At 46.6% G+C, this 22,745-nt stretch overlaps 1 protein-coding gene across 4 annotated transcripts in view; it reads right to left on the bottom strand.

Moving 5' to 3' along the window:
- Positions 1-22,745, bottom strand: part of CORIN (corin, serine peptidase) — a 1,512,429-nt gene that overhangs the window by 148,561 nt on the left and 1,341,123 nt on the right. For all 4 annotated transcript variants that reach the window (XM_069201641.1, XM_069201646.1, XM_069201651.1 and 1 more), the window contains exon 15: positions 6,818-6,928. In XM_069201641.1, the coding sequence (XP_069057742.1) occupies positions 6,818-6,928 (111 nt within the window). The remainder of the gene's footprint in view (positions 1-6,817; positions 6,929-22,745) is intronic.

The following is a 22,745-nucleotide window of genomic DNA, read 5'->3' as shown; positions in this document are numbered from 1 at the left end:
CATTTACATATGAATGATACATATAGAATGCATGTTTAAGTTACTCTTTTATGATAATCAAGTCTGCTCCAATATATACAAAGTATTTAATCTAAGCTGCATTCTCTGTTCAAGAACATTTTTGCTGAGTTGTGAACAAGGTTTCATGAAAGCTAATACTCCGTTTTTCATTTCTTATTATTGTCAAAGAGCACAAATTAACAGGATGAAAATAAGCGAACGACCATCAGGCAACTTTCTGATAATTGTTTTTTCTTAAAGATTCAACAATGGCTGAAAATACTATAAATGTTATGAGCAGAGTATGAAATGAGAGAGAGAAAGTCAGAAGACAGAAAGGAGACAGACCATGCAGAACCGCTTTACCTACTTTTGTTGCAGGCTCGGGGAAGGAACACTCAGCCTTTAGTTGTTGGGTGATTAACACCCTTACCCCCCAGTGCAGACGAGAAGAGCAGATAATGGTCAGGCCCCAGCACCAGTGTTCTTTCCCTAAAACTGTACCTTTGTCTCCACAATTGGCACACCCTGGCATCCAGGTAAGTCCCTTGTAACTGGTACCCCTGGTACCTAGGGCCCTGATGCCAGGGAAGGTCTCTAAGGGCTGCAGCATGTCTTATACCACCCTGGGGACCCCTCACTCAGCACAGACACACTGCTTGCCAGCTTGTGTGTGCTGGTGGGGAGAAAATGACTAAGTCGACATGGCACTCCCCTCAGGGTGCCATGCCAACCTCACACTCCCCATGGCATAGGTAAGTCACCCCTCTAGCAGGCCTTACAGCCCTAAGGCTGGGTGCACTATACCATAGGTGCGGGCATAAGTGCATGAGCACTATACCCCTACAGTGTCTAAGCAAAACCTTAGACATTGTAAGTGCAGGGTAGCCATAAGAGTATATGGTCTGGGAGTCTGTCATACATGAACTCCACAGCACCATAATGGCTACACTGAAAACTGGGAAGTTTGGTATCAAACTTCTCAGCACAATAAATGCATACTGACGCCAGTGTACATTTTATTGTGAAATACACCCCAGAGGGCATCTTAGAGATGCCCCCTGAAAACATACCCGACTTCCAGTGTGGGCTGACTAGTTTTGCCAGCCTGCCACACACCAGACATGTTGCTGGCCACATGGGGAGAGTGCCTTTGTCATTCTGTGGCTTGTAACAAAGCCTGTACTGGGTGGAGGTGCTTCTCACCTTCCCCTGCAGGAGCTGTAACACCTGACGGTCAGCCTCAAAGGCTCACCCCCTGTGTTACAGCACCTCAGGGCATTCCAGCTAGTGGAGATGCCCGCCCCCTCCGGCCACGGCCCCACTTTTGGCGGCAAGGCCGGAGGTGATAATGAGAAAAACAAGGAGGAGTCACTGGCCAGTCAGGACAACCCCTAAGATGTCCTGAGCTGAGGTGAGTCTGACTTTTAGAAATCCTCCAATATATTTTTCTATATAAAAACCTATTGGCCTGGAATTGTCTTTGAGTGTGCGTTCCTCATTTATTGCCTGTGTGTGTACAACAAATGCTTAACACTACCCTCTGATAAGCCTACTGCTCGACCACACTACCACAAAATAGAGCATTAGAATTATCTCTTTTTGCCACTATCTTACCTCTAAGGGGAACCCTTGGGCTCTGTGCATGCTATTTCTTACTTTGAAATAGTACATACAGAGCCAACTTCCAACAATAGTGCTTAACTTTGCGAGATCCTGCATTAAGGATGCATCATGCAGCGCTAGTTCCGATGAACTGTGGGCTCCGATGGAGGTCTCGCTTCGAGGATGTGTCTCTCACCGGTGATTCTGGGGAGCTGTCAGGCTGAGATGTGAAGTCCTGGATTGAGGACGTGTCACGGAGCAGTGGGGTTTCTGAAGACCTGCGGGTCCTGTGTAGGAGATGCATCATACAGAGATGGTTCTAATGCCGAGCTGCGAGATGTGTCACCCTAGTTCTGACCAAAAGACCACAGCTGGGCTGGTACAGCACTTTCAGGCCCACTTCCAAGAGCCCAGTATTGGGGTGGCACCACATGGGGATTAGGACTCACAGCAGGCAGAGTTTAGGTGGAAGGTATAAGGTGGTTGGAGCCTTTTCTGACCTTGAGACTTGGATCAGGAGGCCAGACAACTAGTCCTTGTAGTCACCCTTGTGGTCCTGGTTTCAAGGTGAACATCCAGCCTTTCTCACTCAGGCCGCAGGGCAGGAGAGTAACAGTCTTCTTTCAGCAGATCAGCACAGCAATCCTTCTGAGTCTTCCACAGGTTCAGAAGTGCACTTAAGAGTTGGGTCTGAGGGTCAAATCAGGGTTTGTAAAGCACAACTACTCACCCATAAGGGTCTCAAGGCACTAAGGGGGTTTGTCCTCTAAGCTTCAGTTGAAGAGCCAGGTTTTAAGGTCATTCCTGAATTGAGGTAGCAATGGTGACTGCCTGGGGTGTGGGGGCAGGGTGTTCCAGCTCTTTGCCACGAGGTAAGCGAAGGTTCTTCCACCAGCCAAGGTCTTCCGTATGTGGGAAACGGTGGCTAGTGCTTGTTGAGTGGAGCGGAGAGGTCTGTTGGGGGAGTAGAAGGTTATGCGGTGGTTGAGGTAGGCGGGTCCTAGGTCATGGCGAGCCTTGTAAGCATGGACGAGGAGCTTTAAGTTAATTATTTTCTCGATAGGAAGTCAATGGACGTCTCTTTAGGTGATTGGAGATATGTTCGCCGCGAGGAATGTCCAGAATGAGGGTCCACTATTTATCCTTGGTGCTAGCTTTGAGGTAGTAGAAGTTTATATAGGGTTAGATCCCCAGAGCTGTTTGGAACTTCCTCCCTCACTGCCCTGGCTCCAACCTGCCTGGGGCACAAAAGACTAATGTAAAACCCTTTCTGAGTGTGCTGAGGCAGAGCCTTTGTGATATGCAAGTGTGGTAGGTGACAACTCCACCCCTATTAAGTCAGAGATATCCCATCCTGCCAACACCTATTCCTCCTATGTCTCACTGCCTGGGAGCAATTATGGACCAATTGCCAGCTACACCTAGTCATGTAACCCAGGATACAGGCTGCAGGCACTAAATGGTTTGGACAGGAAAATGCCAATTTTCTAAGAGTGGAATTTTCTGACTTGTGACTTAAAATCCAATTTTACCATTAAAGAGAGATTTAATTTACAATTCTTTAGCAACCAAACTCAACTTTCCTACTTGAGCCCAATTGAAAGTTACAATTTATTAAATGTAATAAAGTAACAGGGAGAAATTGGGTTGTTGGTTGACAAGGGTATATGCCCTGGTCAGGCAGCAACCACAAATCTTGTCATGGTGAGTTACAAGCCAATCCCACATTAACCTGTGCTCAAACCTCTGGTAGCATGGCACAGAGCAGTCAGGCTTAACTTAGAGGCAATGTGTAAAATATTTGTGAAACACTGCAGGCACTAATAAAGTGAGAAACACCACACAAAAAGGATTCAACACCAAGTTAGAAAAATAAAGTAAAATGTAATTAATAAATCAAGACCAAAATGACAAAAATCCAATTAGTAGAACCTGAAATGTGAAATTTTAAAGGTTTTAATGGAAATAGCGCCACAAAGTGCCAACTGTGTTTATCTGGTCGCACCAGACCAGGACAAAATCACAAGTTCAGGCCAACTGCGATGGAGCGCAGACCCGAGACAAACGTAGGACTGCTGAACACCATGCCTTAAACCCTGGTGCGCAGTCTGCACAGCATTGTTTTGCATCGTCCAATGCCGGTTCTGATGAACCTGTGTGGCAAGGCTTAGTGGCAGTTCTGGTGAGCTGTGTGGCATAGCTTGGTGGGGCTTTGCTTTGCTTTAATTCGGTTTGGATAAATTGGGTGCTGTGCAACGAGGCTTTGCAAGGCTTCAAGTCAGTTCCGATGAGGCTGGTAGCTGTGTGGTGAGGCTTGGAGTTGCTTCACTTCTATCCCGATGAGACTGGCACCTGTGCAGTGAGGCTTTGCAGTGCTCCGCATCACTTCATGTCATTTTGTGTCAGTTCTGATGGAGACCACAGCTGGGATGGCATCACTTTGGAGGTCAGGACTACACGCAAGGTTCTTGAAAGCCTTTTATAATACTGAGGCTTTTGATCAGGAGGCCAGCCAACTAGCCTTTGGAGTCATTCTGGCGTCCTGGGTTCAGAGATGAACCCTCAGGACTCTGGGGTCCAGTCCTTCTGACACAGGCAAGAGGGCTGCAGGCAGCGGGCTGGCACAGCAGGGCAGCAGTCAGTCTTTCAAAGCAGCAGTCCAACAGAGTGGCAGTCCTTTCAGCAGCATAGCAGTCCTTCTTCCTGGCAGTGTAGCCAACGGTCCAGAAATGTACTGAAGAGTTGGTGTCTAACCAAGGGCACAATTTTTACCTTGTGCCCTTCCTCTGGAAAGTGGGAGAAGCTTTTAGAATTCCCTTTGATAACCCCAGGCATCCTGCCTTTCCTGCCTTGGCTCAGACTAATTACAGGGGATATGCAGCCCTTTGTGTGGAGGCAGGACATAGCCTATTCAAGTGTAGGTAGGGCTGTGCCCAGCTTCTCCCTCCCATCTTGCCACTGATGGCCCATTCAGGCACATCTAAGCTCCCTATTGTCAGTAAAGAAGAAATACATGAAGCACACCTGTCAGCTAACACCCAGTCATGTGACCCAGAGAGAGGTTACAGGCACTAAATGGCTAAGGAAGGGAAAATGTCAACTTTCTAAAAGTGCCAGTTTCTAAATTTTAATTTAAAATCCAACTTCACCACAACAGAGGATTTTTCATTAGAATTCCAGTTACACCAAACATGAACTGGTTACCTGCTTCCATTTGGAAATTACAGCATATTAATTGTAATAAGGTAACTCCAATGTTATACTGTGGGAGAGGTTGGCCTTGCAGTAGTAAAAAATTAATTTAAGAGATTTTCACTACCAGGACATGTAAAACTAAAAAGCACATTTCAAGTATACTGCACACTGCCATCAGGACTATCCAGGGCCTACCCTATGGGTGACTTACATGTTTATAAAAAAGGAAGTTTTGGGCCTGGCAACAGGTTTATTTTACCAAGTCGAAATGGCAGTGTAAAACTCTGGCAAAATGGCAGGCCTGAGACACATTTAAAGTGCTGCTTGAGTGGGTGGCACAATCCGTGCTGCAGGCACACTAGTAGCATTTCATTTACAGGCCCTGGGCACATGTAGTAGTTCCACTTTGCTAAGGTCTTACAAGTGAATTAAACATGGCAATTGGGTATAATGCAATTCAACCATGTTTTCGAAGAGAGAGCTCACACACTTTAGCACTGGTTAGCAGTTGTAAAGTGCACAGAGCCCTAAAAAGCCAGCAAAAACAGGTTCAGAAAACAGGATGGTGAAGGTAAAAACTTTGAGGATGACCATGCACAAAGGACCAAGTCCAACAGTAAACCAATGTTATCCTACAGAAGAGGAAGGCCTTGCAGAAGTAAAACATGAATATAGGAGTTTTTCACTTTCAGGACACGTAAAAGTTAATAGTACATGTCCAACCTTTTAAATACACTGCACCCTACCCTGTGGGCTGTTTAGGCCTAACCTAGAGGTGACATATTTATTAAAAATAAAGGTTTAGGTCTGGCAAAAAAGTTTATTTTGCCAGATCAAAATGGCCTTTTAAAACTACACACATTGGTTGCAATGGCAGGCCTGAGGCATGTTTAAGAGGCTACTCATATGGGTGGCACAGTTAGTGCTGCAGGCCCACTACTAGTATTTAATTAACAGGCCCTGGTTACAGGTAGTACCCCTTTACTAGGGAGTTAAAGTACAGTAAATATGCAAATTGGGTGGAAACCAATGTTACCATGTTTATAGGAGACAGCACAAGCACTTTAGCACTGGTAAAGTGCACAGAGTCCAGCAAAAATGAAGTTAGCAAAGTACTGAAGCCAAACCTTTGGGGAAAACTACAAGGATGCCAGGTCCAACAATGAACAATACCATTTTCATTCAAAGCAGGTATGAGTGGGAACCATTTTTTAAACTGGAATTATGCCTTTTATTGGTGCCTTGATTAGCTTAGTGACTCACTGTTACGCGGGAGGAATTGATATAACGCTAACCAGCCAATATGTTGGAATATTTTATTTTGTTACATTATTCATAAATGTTGCAGATACTATTCTGTTTTTTAAATATATTTACAATTGCTATTGTGTGCATTAGACTAGGGTTTTAATTTTAAAATAAGTCTTTAAAATGTATCCACTGTTTCCAAGTGTTCCTGAGTGTGCCTTTATATCGTGAACGAGGGTTTGGGTGTCACTAATTATCTCTGTGATACTTCATAAGATTGATCATTACTTGAAACTCATCTCACTCAAGTATTGCCCAATGGATTGATGAGTGGTTGCAGACCAAGTATCTTTCTGTCTTGGGTTGGCATGTTGACAAAGTCCTTAGTTCCTGGGTGTCTAGAAAGCATATCCCAGGTTGCATTCTAGAGAATCTAGAAAACATATCAAACCCTGAAAGCAGATAACGACAGAGCTAGATGATTCAATTATAAATGCCCACATTGTCCATGTTAATTCTGCATTCCAGGAACAATGCTATTTATCCATTCCTGGGGCTTGAATATAATAATGTGGAGCGATGCTAATTTTTTCCTACAGAAGAAATATACATGAGGAGACCCTGGTGAGAAACGTTTTCTTTTTACTTTATTGTTAATATAACTTATTTTTGTTAAATACAATATTCACTCGAATTCAAATTTGTTATAATCTTTTGTGAGCAGTTGTTAACAAGTTGAGCAAATCAAAGATCAATTTTAAATGCCTACCACATTTCCACTCATCTGAGCTGTCTGCACAGTCGACTTGCCCATTGCACCACAGTTTCTTTGGTATACAGTCATGATTGGCACACTCATGCTCTTCATCGTTGCAAAAAGCTGCAAGACATTCAGAAAAGAGATAAAGTAGAAGAAAGAAACATTTGCAAATTCAACTTGCAAAACATATTTAAATGCTTCTGTACTTAGAAAAAGTAATCTGCAAACAGTAGCGTCTGTGGTGATTTTAACAAGCCCATACGAAACAAGCATTGGCAAAACTAGTAGGTTAGGCATTGGTTGCTAGCCTTTTGACTTTGTAGGTGCGTGTTTTGTTATAGTTTGTATGACATTATTGTTGCGGGAAGCTGTCTTGCCTTCAATCTACAAATAAAAACATGGGCTATAAGCAAAAATATTTTTTGGTCTCAAAATGCACATGTCGTAGAAGGGGCTACTTTGCAGTGGATGTGCTCCTTGTGGACGGCAGAATACCATCTCAGTGAAATTAGCCTATGGTTAAATTGGACCAACCCACTGCCCCATTCTGTAGCAAGCAGATGGAAAATGTGAATGGCACACCAACAGACCAATGGATAAAAACGGCTGGCAGATAGTAAGTACATGATACATATAACTTTGGTTAAAATCAAAAGATCTTGGCTAATGCCAGACCTACAAAAGTGGGTAACCGTTAAATGAGGGCACTCTTTAAGGACAGTCACTGAAGATCACAAGTCAAATAAAATAATAAATGCAAATACAGAAGGGATGTGAATTGTTACAATTACTTCCTGGAAAAAAAATCACTTGTGCTGGGAAACTACACATTATAAGCCCTTTCAAGCGTTTGTAAAAATGTAGAAAATAAACATCAATAATTGAAGTTAGAGGGTTGAAAAACAAACTGTGCAATTGGTAACATTTGTATTTGTGTTTATTTGAATTTAATAAGTAAGCATTACATGTCAATGATTTTGGGTGGGTACATTTAGGAGTGGTGTTCAAAGACTGGGTGGTAACTACGTTGAAGAATAATGACAGTACAACACAACATTTTGCAGAATACACAAACGTGCAGGGGTGAGAGGTCAGTCAGAAATGCGGTAGCAGGCGCAGAGGCACTTGGGATATTTCAGTGGCTGTTGAAGAGATTCTCAAGAGCACCAGGAGTGCCTTTATGCATACTTAAATGTTGGATGATAGGGAGTTCAGGACAGAGAAAAGAGAGAGAGATGTAAAAATGGGACTGAGCAAATTGAAAGATTTGAAATGGAATGATACTGTAAGGAGGTGGTTGTGTGTGAAAGGCAGAGTTGCGAGGGGGTGTAGTGAGCAAGATTAATGGCAAGGTACGGAAGGGTGGTACCATCGATAGCTTTAGAATACATGGTTAGGTGTTATTACAAAAGCACACCTAATGGCAGAAGAAGGCAGGGATGTGTCTAGGGGAATTGAAGATACTTTGTACTGCAAATTTGATCACTTTGTTTAACATGGAATACGATTACTGTGGCAGGCCAATGAGGACGACCCCACTGAAAACCATACACTATTTATGGGGAAGTGGAACTGCCTATTTGGATAAAGAGACTGAGTACATTTGGCTAATGTTCATCACATAGAACTTTCTGGGAATGGTGGTGAAAAACAAATCTACAGACAACCCAGAGCTGAATAACGTACCAAGATTCCTGGCAGCAGGGGTAAGAGTTAAAGTGTGAAGGAGCTACAGAACTGGATGGGCAAAGTGGAGCTGCAGAATCAGTGAAATTTATATTTGTTTTTTTAGGAGAACCTGAGACTACGTGATCGAAGGTTGGCTATTAAGTAGTCAGGAACTCAAGTCTGAAGGTGGGAGAATATTGCTATGGGAAGTGGTGAGGAAAGGGGATAGGACCCAGGCCAGAGTCTTACCACCTGTATGGATGCGGCCAGAGAATGTGAAGAGCACTAACAGAAAGCAAATTAGCAGTCAGAAAAATTAGACAGGGAACACATTAGTGCTATGCCCATGATGGCTAGGAACAGGAGGTTTGTTACGATAGCAGAGTGATCACACGTGCTGACAAGTGCGTGAGACCAGTCTCTGTGAAGTGGAATGCCTGAAATCTAGGCAGATGATTGAGAAGGTTGTCAATTCAGAGACAGGGTTTAGGTATTTGTACACAACTCATTCAAGCATCTGGAAAAGAAAAGATGTTAGGAAGTGTTGCAGGGTCGTTTTTTAAAGAAGGAGCCAAGATTGGCTGTTGATTTTTTGAGGGGAGGAATTGTGGAATAGGCGTTGAGGATGGATATGTGAGAAAGTGGTAAAGTCCTTGAAGTTAGATGATTTCAGTATAGGGGGTCAACACTTAGAGTGGGGTTCTCTCTTCAATGTTCCTCAAATGGTAGAAATAACAGATGTCAGTGGCTAGTGTGCTATGTTAGGGAGCAATTCCATAGAACAAGAGTTTGCAGGGTCTTCAGTCAGAGCAAGAGAAGAGACGCCCCTTGAGCTGGAAAGAGCATCAAACTATCTATCTAACATTGTCGTAGTTCTCTTTCTGCCAGGTAAGCAAAGCTAGATTAATCAGACTAGACAATGTGCCAACAAAATGCTATATGCAATGTTCCTCGGAACAGGTATAAGGCTCCATCCCAACTCTATAGGAGTGGAGACAAAGGTGGTCATTCTGACCCTGGCGGTCTTTGACCGCCAGGGCGGAGGACCGCGGGAGCACCGCCGACAGGCCGGCGGTGCTCCAATGGGGATTCCGACCGCGGCGGTAAAGCCGCGGTCGGACCGGCACCACTGGCGGGGTCCCGCCAGTGTACCGCGGCCCCATTGAATCCTCCGCGGCGGCGCAGCTTGCTGCACCGCCGCGGGGATTCCGACCCCCCCTACCGCCATCCAGATCCCGGCGGTCGGACCTCGTGGAAGCCTCTTTCCCGCTGGGCTGGCTGGCGGTCTGAAGGCGACCGCCCGCCAGCCCAGCGGGAAAGTCAGAATTACCGCCGCGGTCTTTCGACCGCGGAACGGTAACCTGACGGCGGGACTTTGGCGGGCGGCCTCCGCCGCCCGCCAAGGTCAGAATGAGGGCCAAAGTCTATAGTCTCTCTCGAATGAGATCCAAAACCACTCTTCCGAGACATCTGCCTCCCAAGTTGCAAGCAGACCTTTGATACACTTCCTAACTGACTCTGTATATTCCTCTATCCCCAGTTATTGTCCCAAAGATGATTTCGTCAGATTTTTTTCTGTTTGCTGGATGTCTGCTCAGAAGATGGGTTCTTCTTCGTATTCTTAGATTAGAAGTGCTTGCTCCTTGAAGACATGAAGAAGTGTGACACATTTTTGCCTGAATCGCGGTCTCTACAATAGGAAGAAGATGAGGAAGACTTCTGGTTGTAGGGCGGAGGGTGCTTCCTGTCTTTGAGAGCTCTAGTGACAATCTGTTCTGCTGTGTCAGACTTCCAGTTCCGCAACTGCATTCTTGCCAGAACGAATGCTCATGATGGAGTTGTCAAATCTAAGATCGCAACACATACAATGCTGAAGAAGAAATGTGCTTCTGTTCAATTTGTACCAAACAACCCAAGCAATCTTCACCTTCTTACATCGCTCTAGCCAGAAATTTAAAATCTTTAACCAAACATTTTATTGGAAAGACAGCATTCTTTCCAGCAGTTAAAACTACATTGTTTCTAGTATATGCCTTGTTTACTGCATTCTCTATGAGTTTATCTTCTTGATCAACTAAGGTACGTTATTTAGGATTGACTGAAATGTGTCCAGTGAGTGCGGCTAGTAAGGAATTTCTTTTGATAGCATGTGGCAGAACCTTAGCTACTTCCAGAGATACTTCATCTTAATGAAGCATGGAAAAGTAAGACCATTTTTTAATAAAAATCTGTAAGGCAATCCAAATCACATCATCAGGATAAATGATCTCAATATGTTATCAAGTGGAAGTGCAGGTTTCACAAGTCTATCACAGTGTGGGAAAGGAAAGTCACCAATCTCGTCTTTATACTCTGGAAAACCTAAATTCTCTCTCAAATGAACTTCAGAAGAGCTTCCAGTGCCTTTCTCTAAAAGTACATGCCATGACTGTAAGTCCCAGCTTCTTTTTAAAAAAAAACTTTTTAAAAAAAACTTGGTTTATATGTGCAAACAACATAATCAGGCGCTGCACCCATATTAGCAATAAACATTAACCATCAGAGGAAGGTCAGATTACCATAAGTACACACATTACACAATGTCCAGCAACACATAACGTACAAAATCAGACCCACAACAGGTATATGAACATTCTATACATCACGTTGAGCTAGTTATCCCGGAGGCCTGGCCTCACCTTCTGTGGGGCCCAAATTGTAGTATTTTAACCAATGCTCCCAGACTCTGAAAAATGTACGGGGCCACCCCCTACTCATATAGGTGACCTTCTCTGCAGCCATATACATGTCATCCCAGTCCGCCACTCCTGTAATGTTGGGACCTCCTGCACTACCCAGTATTTGGCTACATCTCTATTTGCCACCACCAAAGCTAGGTTACTAAAGACAAGATTGGCCAGTGTGATATCCATCTCAGTTGGAATTCCTAGGAGGAGAACATACTTTGGCTCAATTGGGATGTCGACTCTCAGGATTGCACAGACTATCACCTTGGTTAAGTAGACTTGAATGACGGGACATCCCCAGAGTGTGTGAACAAAATTACCCCTGGCCCTAATAAATCCCACGTATTCTGGGGACAATGCTCTTCCCAGGATTCATGTTGTCGCCACAGATCCAAGAGATCCAGCTAGCTGCAAACGTGCCAGGGGTGTGTCTCCCGTTGGTATCACAGCTGACCCTGGTGATCCGAGTCATGAGCCATGACATAGTTGAAGTCCCCACCTATTGTATGCAGGGACGAGTCTGTTTCTAGTAGTATGGTTGCCATTTTCTCAAGTGTGGGGGCCTGCAGCAGGGGGTGAATAGAAATGTATTAGGGTGATGTCAGTCCTTCCCCATATCACCTACATATGTTCCACATGGGTCGACCCAAGTTCGAGTTACATGGAATGGCGGGGTCCCGCCCTCCTGGAGCCCTAGGTAAATCCTGCATGTGCCAGTGTCATGTATGCTCCCCTGCCGAGGAATGGACACCACGTCCCCTGCAAGTGAGTCTCCAGAAGGACTACGTCTGGCTTCAGTCAGCATATATATTGCGTTACCAGACCATTCTTGACCTTGTTACCTAGCCTGTTAACGTTCCATGATAGTACTGAATTCTTTGTGTCATCTAGGGACCCAGTGCAATGTCTATGGACCCAGTTTGTGTCATAAATGCCATGTTGTTCAAGAACCAAGCGGTGTCCCACCCAGGGTATGCAATTTGTAGAATCATTCCTGCCTACCTCACTTGTCACCTCAAAACAATACTTAAAATCAATTTCTTTCCTTTTCCCTGACACCCTCCCGACCCTACCACCACCCACTGATCCCGGCCGGGTTGGAGCCACATAATAACACAAATGTTGTCACCTGGGGCTCACCCAGACCCAACTTGCATTAAGAGTCAGCATGGTCATCTGACACCCTGTCCATCATGTCAGGATTGACTGCTGCATCGTCCAAGCTTCGATCGCATCCCTTGTCTGTTGCATGTAGGGTCTCAGTCTCTTCACCCCTGGTCAGGTGAGTCTGGCACAACAGGAGAGGTGCTCCCTCTGAGTCAGTTGACCGTCACCCTGATCCTGGATGTCCTCCAGTCTCAGCGTGTGTTTCCCTCTATTTTGTCTGCCTAGTCATTTCTTTCTCTCGACTGTAGCCCAGAGCTTAGGCCAGGCACCCAGGTCCCCCTGCTCAGCAGTCTCCTGCAAGCGGCCCGCACTGCCCTGAGTTGGGGTCGTGCCTTTAGCCCGTGCAATGCATCCTCGGTGTGAGGAAAATAAACGCCTTTTCTTGGAACAACACTTTAATTTCTGAAGTGAATAGTAACATATATTGCAGTTGCAGTGCACAAAGCTTGGCCTTTACTGTGTCAAATGTCTTCCTTTGCTTCTGCACTTCCCGGGAGCAGTCTTGAAATAGCATGGAGTGTTGGTGCATCATATGCAATGGCTTCTGCCTGTCGAGCCTTTTTAAGGATCATGTTCCAGTCCTGAAAGTTCAGAAATCATGCAATGATTGGATGTGGGGTAGCAACAGGTGAAAGCCTACCACTAAGTGCTCTATGCCTCCTTTCTATGACAAAGCATCTGTAAAACATTTCAGCAGAAAAGATGGATCAAAGCCACTGGTCCAGGAACTCCAACATATTGCCTGTCTCGACCCACTCCTGGAACCCCACGAGCTTTAGATTGTTTCTCCTCTCTCTGTTTTCAGCATTGTTCACTCTCCGGGTAAGGTATTTAGTGATCCCCCTGACCTTTGCCACCCACTGTCTAAGGGTGACAGCCGAGTCCTCCAGTTCAGAAATGCTGCCCTTGGCATTAGACACTCGTTCCACTATATTGCGCATGTCCTGTCTCAGGGGGAACACCTTAGGGGGGACCTCACCAATTTTGGACTCCACAACAACCCTTGGGTTTGGTATAGCTGCCAGTAGGGCCGCGTTATCAGTCACCCCAGGGGGATCACTCAGGCTTTCCAAAAGGGGGAATCACTGTTTTGGTGTAATGGTCAATCCTAACGTGTTGAGGTAGCCTTAAGTCCTTTGCCATGAGTGTGGGGTAGGGGGCGCTTCACACACCCTGCATACTTCCAGGAGGGGGTGCCCTGACCATCAGCTCTGCTCAGAGTTGGGGGGGTCTTTAGCCCAGCATTCGTAGTGTCTAGCCTGCAGCATGAGGACCAAGGGGCACACAGGGTCACAAAGCCGCTCAACAGAGGGACACCACAGCTACTCCTGCTGGCAGTGACTCACTGTATGCACTGGAGAGAGGGAGTCAAAATCAATCAATCTATCAAGGATTTATAGAGCGCACTAATCACCCGTTAGGGTCTCAAGGCGCTGGGGGGGGAGCTGCTGGTCGTAGAGCCATGTCTTGAGGCATTTCCTGAATGTCAAGAGGTCTTGGGTCTGGCGAAGGTGGAGCGGTAGGGAGTTCCAGGTCTTGGCGGCTAGGTGAGAGAAGGATCTTCCTCCGGCGGTGGTGCAGCGGATGCGGGGGATGGAGGCGAGGGCGAGGCTGGCGGAGCAAAGATTGCGGGTGGGGGTGTGGAAGCTGAGTCTGTCGTTGAGGTAGGCTGGGCCTTGTGTGCGTGGATGAGGAGTTTGAAGGTGATCCTCTTTGATACTGGTAGCCAGTGAAGGTCTCTGAGGTGGGGGAAATGTGGTCACGGCGTGGGATGTCCAGAATGAGGCGGGCGGATTTGTTCTGGATTCTTTGCAGTTTTGTTAGGAGTTTGGTTGTTATTCCTGCATATAGGGCGTTTCCATAGTATAATCGGCTGCTGACCAGGGCGTGGGTGACAGTTTTACTGGTTTCGACGGGAATCCACTTGAAGATTTTGCGGAGCATGCAGAGAGTGTGGGAGCAGGAAGAGGAGATAGCACTGACCTGCTGAGTCATGCTGAGTGTGGAGTCCAAGATGAAGCGTAGGTTGTGTGCGTGGGTGGTGGGTGAGGGCACGGTTCCTAGGGAGGTGGGCCACCAGGAGTCATTCCAAGTTGAGGGGTTGGTGCCAAAGATGAGTATTTCTGTCTTGTCTGTGTTTAACTTGAGGTGGCTTGATTCCATCCAGCTGGCGATGGTCTGAAGTCCGTTGTGGAGGTTGTTCTTTGCAGTTGTAGGGTCTTTTGTGAGGGAGAGGATGAGCTGAGTGTCGTCTGTGTAGGAAACTATGTTGATGTGGTGGGTTCTTGTGATGTTGGCGAGGGGGCCATGTAAACGTTGAAGATCGTGGGGCTGAGCGAAGATCCTTGGGGAACACCACAGATGATTCTGGTGGCTTCTGACAGGAACGGTGGGAGGCGGACTCTCTGGGTTCTGCCTGAAAGAAATGACGAGATCCAGTCGAGTGCCTTGTCGTGGATTCCAGCGTCGTGGAGGCGTGTGCGGAGAGTGTGATGACATCACAGTAGGTTTTCCTGCTTCCTGCCAGGAACCTTACATGCAGCCACGAGCCAGAATTCGGCCCAAGTCACTCCCTCACCCTCATTAAAGATTCTGCAAGGCTCACAGGTTTCGCTGCTCCCAATGCTGGGTTCCGTGGCATGCAGCCGCCATTTTATCTCAGCAGCCTGAACCCTGGCACAGAGACCGGCTTCCACCACAGCCCATAAATGTTTGCAGGTCATCTGCTTGGGCATCGGAAGGTGCCTGGCACTCCACAGAGCTATGTGCTGTAATTTTGCAGCCAGATGGGCTCCAGAGGCCACAGGTTTTGAACAGGATATAATTGGCTAAACAGAGCACTTAGGGCCATATGTACGAACACTTTTTCCCATAGACACAGAATGGGTAAAAACCTTTGCTACATCTGGCCCTAAGAGACTACACCCCCACCACACTCAGCTTCTTCTTAATGAGATGTATAATCTGTATCCACAGTCTCATATGTACTGCACCAACAGCTGCAAACCACGTGCTGTTATGAAGTTAGCCCCACCAGAAGGCAGTGCCTACTTAAATCCACTACTTTTCCTGTGACTCCCATCATCATGTGAACTTTAATCAGCTCTTTTCTTTTCCTTATTGCCACTCAAAAGCTCAACAAGCCAAAGAAGCATCCTCCCTACACAAATTATGCCCAATCACCAAAACAATAGAATTCAACCATCTGCTTGCTACCTTTTCAGCAATTAGGTACCAATAAACAAAGCCCTCCTTTTATCAGTATCTGGAACCCGCCAAATGTGAAATGTGGCTGCATGTTTTCTGCCACACTTAATCCAGGAATTCACTTGTAAATAAAGCAAACAAAAACTTCCATCATTTTAAATAATTTACTTTGCACTCTTAGTCCCTATGCTGACTGGATCTCACTGTGACTGTTTTCCTTGTTTTCCCTGAAGCACTGCAGCCTTTTTCCTAGTTGCACCTCTTATACTAAGCAAATGATGCATTTACATTTTACATTCGGCAATGTAATTATAAGAGTTGCAGTGTGTTACTGAGTGCCAGGAACTCGCCAATATATCCTTTACCTTATTGGGGTTAATGTGATCTTAAGGCCTACTCAAACTTCGGCCCTGGGACTTAGAGTGGCTGAAGGAGTCAATAATCGTGTTGCAACCAGTGCACCTCACATGATTTATTCCTGTTTCAGAAAACAGAGCACCTGCTCAGAAGACAGAAAAAACCCAGCATGGCTTAGGCGTAGGTGACCTGGATATGCTTGCCCAGGGTGGCATCAGTTTCATTTTGAAAAAGGGAATTCGACAAATTGATTGCCTGTCTGTTAAGTTGGACTCATCGTCAAAGTGTTACGAGTAGAACGAGGAATTGGACAATAAGGTAATGTGGCATTATGGTGCCCTTGCTATCCTAGCTTTAATCCTGACAGTGTTTTAAATTTCCCATCATTAGGATCGTTTGTATTGCCTTTGTTAGACCTGTCAGCTTTACAGTGGTCTCTCCATCAACTTATTGCCTTCCACTTTTTCCGACCTCGCTTTTGATGGTATTAGGGCTCTGTACATTTTACCAATGCTACCCAGTGCTGAAGTGCTTCCTCTCTAAACATGGTTATATTGACTTATCCACAAACTGTATATTTAATTCACTTATAAGTCCCCAGTAAAGTGGCACTCCCTGTGAATGGGCTCTGTAAATTAAATGCCACAAGCGGGTCTGCAGCACTGATTGTGCCATCCACTTAAACATGTCTCAGGCCTGCTATTCTGGAGTCTGGGCATGCAGTTTTAAACTGCCATTTGGACCTGGCAAACCGAACCCTTTTCCAAGCCCAAACATTCCTTTTCAATACATACAACTCGCCCCTAGGGAAGGGCCTGGACAGCCCAGATGACAGGGTACAATGTATTTAAAAAGTAGGACATGATACATTTAAGTGTTACATGTCCCGGTAGTGAAAACTCTTAAATTAGTTTTTCACTACTGCAGGACTATCTCTCGCAAGAGATAACACTGGAGTTGCCTTATTATATTTGATAAAACTAATTTTCAAATGGGGAGAGATGCGCGGCTCATGTTTGGTGTCTCTGGAATCACAATTTAAAAACCTAACTTATGGTGAAGTCGGATTTTAAACTACATTTCTGAAAATACCACTTCTAGAAAGTTGGCGTTTTCTTGTCTTAGCCATTTGGTGCCTTCAGCCTGTCTCTGGTCACATTACTGGGATGACAGTTGGAATTTGCATATTCCTCCTAGACAGCCACACACAATGGGAGCTTGGGTGTGACTGGATGGGCCATCACTGGCAGGAGTGGAGAGAGGAGTTGGACACAGCCTCACTTACACCTCCAGAGGCTGTGTCCTGTCTCCACACAAAGGTCCTATTGACCCTGCATTGCCACTCCCGCCAGCTTAGAGCGAGGGCAGACAGTGTATTCCTTGCACTTCAAAGCCACAGTCTAGAAGTTTCTACCACCTTCCAGAACCAGGACACTGGCGTACAACAGATGGACTTTGGACACCACCACTTCAGAATACTTCTGGACCTGTGGATTCTCTGCCAAGAAGAAAGACTGCTGTGCTGCTGAAAGACTGCCACTCAGCTGGACTACTGATTTGCTGTGCTGACCTCCTACCTGCTGCCTTCTTGCCTATGTGAAAAGGACTGGACCTGTATCACTTGAACCCAGAACCCAGGGTGACTCAAAGGGCTATTTGGCTGGCCTCCTGACCTGAAGTCTCAGGGATATAACAAGCATCCAACAACCTTGCATCTGCACCTGAACTCTGCCATCTGTGAGTCTATCCTGCCAAGTGATGCCACCCCAGTCCAGGACCCTTGAAGGTGAGTATAAGGTGCTCTGCCAGCCTGTGGATCCAGTGGAACAGGGGCATCTCCTCTGCTGCATGGCACAAATAAGCGCAGAAGCGGCACTTCACCGCTGCATGGATTGGACCCCTCACAAAGACTCCCATCGCCATCTCGGCCTGCATCGCCGTTGGTACCGCCACTGTGCGACACATTCTTAGCACCGGCCCTCACATCTCTCATTGACGGCAGCCTTGGTGATTGCACTGGACACCGCATCGCCACCTGACAGCTCTTCAGAAGAGACGTGTCGACCTGACTGCACATTGTATCCCTGACAGCAGACTTCACATTGCAAGTCTGTCAATGGGATCCTTGATGTTGATGAAACAGGACCTCACACGACAGCCTTGCTGCATCTCAGAACCAACTCTTTGCCTCGGCTGCACCACCCATCTTTGAAGTGGGTCCACGCAACACTCCGCAAACCAGGATTGAAAGTACCTTTGTTCAGCTGGCTCCTGTAGCCTGCCCACGCTACAACGTGGTTGGCCTGAACTTGTGACTTTGTCCTGATTGGCACAACCAGATATCCACAGTTGCCACTTTACAGCTTTTGGAGCCATTTTCTTTAAAAAGTTTAGAATACAATATCTATGGTTTTACCGATTTAATTTTTGTCATTTTTGGTCTTGTTTTATTTATTAAAAACTGTTCTATTTTCCTAATTCTGTTGTGAGGCCCTTTTATAGTGTTTTTCATTGTGAAACTCTTGCACAAATACTTTACACATTGCCTCTATGGTAAGCATGACTGCTCTGTGCCAAGCTACCAGGGGGGACAGCACAGGATATTTTGGGGTTTGCCTGAGCCTTACCCTGACAAGGATTGTGGCTGCTGCTTGACCAGGGCTCACATCACAGTAACCAATAACCCATTTTGGGGGGAGAGATGTAGGTAGCTTTGCAAGATGGTCACCCAGTAGCGTTTCCCTGGAATTCCCGCCAGCGAAACATTCATCCGACATTACTCATTATTAAATCATCCCCAGAATGTTAGTATCGGGTCATTGCTGACCCCCCCAGCTGATATCTCCCCATTTGCAGCTGAAATTGGATTACCCAAGTCTCCGAGAAGCAGAGACATGGATCAAGGGCAGGCCGAGGTGGTCGTAGCCAGGTCCTGGATTAGCAGATGAACCCAGAGCCCTTGATTGGAGGGCACCCAGGGCATGCTGTTGCCACCTGAGTTGGGCCACCACCTACTGTCCAGCCTTGGGGCCCCTGGGGAGGACTGGAAATGCAGCTGTGATTGGACCCGGCACGGCAGGCCCCTGGGCCTGGCCAAGACAGTGCAGGCCTCTGGATGAGGTTGCTGTGGCAGTCTGCGAAGGCTGTTGCAGCTACATTTGTCCCCCGCAGGAACAGGGCTAGACTTGCGCCCTAAGACCAGGCCCCAGGGAGTATTTTGGCCGCATTATTGCTGTGCTGTGGAGACTGTAAAACCTGCACATTGAAGGCCCACGATAATAACCAGGATAACAAACTCTACAATAAAGAAAAATAATGAAGATTTTATAGTACTTTTGGGGTTGCAGTGCATGATACATTGCCGCTAGGGCAGCTGACGTCCAGAGGCCCGGGAACATTGCTTGGGGTTCGCGACACAGGTCAGATGACAGGTGAGTGAAGTAGTGGGACAGTGAGTGAGCCCTGCAGACAAAATACTGCCAACAGGGGTTGGCCACGCCCTGATGGGCATGAAAGTCTTCTAACCTGCCCCTAAATAGCAGGGGAGCCCTGCAGTCCCTGGAGAGGGGATAGAGTGATTGTGGTCATCCTCCAGCGACACTTACGCACAGAGGGACAGAATTGTCTGCCACGCCGTTGAGCACAGCCTATGGGGTTTGCACTGTTGGGCTGGTGGGAGACCTGCGAGGCTGCAGACAGTTGGGTAGGTCCACAAATAGTATTGGAGACTGTTGTCTAGGCTGTTGCCCTATATTGTGATCAGAAGAAGCTGTAACCCCTGAACCACCTTACCTGCGAAGTTCTAGGACCTGAGTTCAAGACCCCTGGAGATCCAAAGCAGGCTCCTGGCAGATGGTGGGCCGGAACCACAAACAGTGATTACCCGACAGGGACATTTTCATTCTTTGGGGGTTCAAAATTGCAAAAGAGAAGCCTGCAAAGAATGTACAGACCAATTAAATTGAGAATTATGCTCACCCACTGCCTTTGGAAGGTGCAGTGGCGGAGCAGGCAAAACATGCTCTCCCAGAGGACTTCGGTCCCCCACAGCGGTAGCTATCATAACAGAAATAAAGGGGTCTCGAAAGATCATGCTAGTGCAGATTGACACAGTTGCACTTGAGGTAGGCCTACTTCATGCTGGCTTCCTTTAAATCTAGGAGAGAGTCACTGAGGTGGATGGGCACATCACAGTGCTCCAACAAGTGGAGACCCTGAAAAAAATGGTGTCCACACTCCATACACTCAAGGCACGTATGGAAGAGAGGATTGAAGACACAGAAGGGCTCCAGGAGGAACAACCTTCACTTTGTAGGCTTCCCCGAGAGGGCAGAGGGGCAGTCTGTAGTGCTGTTCCATGAAGACTGGATCAACACAACCCTGAAGCCCAGATGCCTCTCTAATTTTTTCACCATTGAAAGGACCAGCCATGCACTGGCACTGGTACCTAAACCAAAGGTCGCCACCTCACGCTATAATTAGAGGATTAGAAGATTACCCAGACACTCTGCAGATTCTTGACAGAGTTCTGGTTTCTGTTAAACTGGAAAAATCCTTTTGTGCCCTGACAGAACTCTGGAAGACTCAAACTTTGTGCAGGACACCCGTGAATCATTCCAGACACATAGGGGATTCAAAGACAATTGTAGTGATGGCACAGAACAGGGGCTGGAGTGATCCCTTTGGATGAAGCCGGGTTGGCTGCAGCCCCGTTGTGGGTGATTTAAGTGCCTCTGGCCTTGCCACTCTGACGAGATGCAAGGCTTACAGTTCAAAGTATTGCATAAAGTTGAGGCCTTGGCCTCTGAATGGGGAGTGTGGCGGTGGGACTGCAAAGTTGACCTAGCCTTCTGGGGCCACAATTGATCAAACTCACTGCCTATGGGCAGAGGGAGTTATACGTTGTAAAGATCGGGTGTTGTTGTTCATATGGTGTGTAGGGATTGGCTGTACTATGCTTCCATCATATACTCTGCATACCAGATGAATGTGAGGGGTTGGAGAATGAATGGCACGCTCCGAGACAAGAAGATGCGTGCTCTATTGGGTCTATGGCTACAGCCTGGAAGTTTTTGACCTAGAACGTGCAGGGACTGGGCCAGCTGGGAAAAGACAGAGTGCACTCCTACTTCAGGCGTTATGTGGTTTCCGAGGCATTCTTGAAGGAGACACACACTTGGGGGGATTGTATCACACACCTGAGAAAACGGTGGAGGGGACAGGTCTTTGCAACATCTCATTCCAGTTACTCTAGGAGGAGCCTTGATATGGGTGGCACCCGGAGTCCCTTTTGTGACCAAGGGAGTTAAACTGGACCACAGGGGAGATTTGTAATTGTCTCAGGAGCACAGGATGCCAGAGATATATGCTTGGTTAATATGTATGAACCCAATGTGGATGATGCAAACTTCTTTGGGTCAGTAATGGGTGTGGCTGCACATGATATTTGCTCGGAGGACCTAAACTATGTGCTCGATGGTGGTTTGGACCATCTTCCTCCGAGGATAGACACCAAACCTGCAGTGATGAGGGCTCCTAAAGAGACTATGACTGTTATTAACCTACAGGATATAAGGAGAATGAAATTCCAGAGGGGCAAAGTGCACTCCTGCTTTGTATCAACCATGTGGATGCAGTGTTGTCTCGACTACTGTTTATTGTTTGGTGCCCTACCCGAATTTGGGGAGGATGTCTCTTACTTAGCACAAAACCTTTCTGACCATTTGCCCTTAGTAGTATCTTTTAAGATGTACCTGTGGAGGATGCAGACTGAGGCCTTGTCAGATCTGGTGTTTGCAAGTGCGGTGATGGAGGTCCTAGAGCACTACTTCACAGAGAACTGGGGAGTTTAACAGCAAGAGCCATGGAAAGGGATGCCATGAAGGTGGTGTTACTTGGAGAATGTCTGAAGGTATCCTACAGGATGAAACAACAATTTTCCAGGTCACTAGATGTCCTGGAAAAAAGAGAGTTAGTGACCTGAGCAGTGTGATTGAGCAGCCTCAAAGACTGCCTGAATGGAAGGAATGGAAGTGGGAGTTGCTAGAGACGTAGGACCGCTTAGACAAATTTGTTTGCATTAGTTACAGACAGTGGCTCTACATGGAGGGCAATAAAGCTAGTAGACTACTTGCTACATTCCTCAGTAATGAAACGCAGCACGTGGGGGCAGATGACGTGCATGCAGAGTGGCATTACAGAAGTCTTTGCTACACATCTGCAGGGTGTTACCTGGCACCACTAAGCGACTCCACTCATGTATTTAGCTGGCCTGAGGATGACATCCTTATCAAGAGAGGAAAAAGATAGGTTAGACGCTTCTTTAACTAGAGAAGAAATAATGGTAGGGATACAAGCATTGAAGACTGCTAAAGCCCTGTGTGGAGACGGCTTGCCAGCAGAGCTTTACCAGCGCAGGGTGGGGACAATGGCAGACTGACTACAAGTGTACAATGAAGCAGGGGCTGCTTCCTGTCTTAATGAGCAAGGCACTTATGTTTTTATTTGTATTTATGGTATTTCTATAGCGCATTAACCAGAAGGCGTCAAAGCACTGGAAACCAAAGTTGAAATAGAACAATCAGTGGCAATCCAAAACAGACAAATCCACTGCAATGCAACCCCCAACAGAAGCCTAATGTGCAAAAAAACATGTTAGTTGCTTAGTTGATTACGGAACAGTAGGTGCGAGCTCAGACTACGGGTATGTTCAGGAAGGGAGTTGTACAGATTGGCAGCCGATAGGCCCGTTCTACCCACCTAGCTTTCTTACAACATGGCACTACTACTTCCGAGGAGTGTTTGGGTACTCC

The sequence above is a fragment of the Pleurodeles waltl genome, chromosome 1_2, assembly GCF_031143425.1.
Source record: "Pleurodeles waltl isolate 20211129_DDA chromosome 1_2, aPleWal1.hap1.20221129, whole genome shotgun sequence".
In the NCBI taxonomy this organism is placed as follows: Eukaryota; Metazoa; Chordata; class Amphibia; order Caudata; family Salamandridae; genus Pleurodeles; species Pleurodeles waltl.
This window is presented reverse-complemented; position numbering and strand designations above follow the sequence as displayed.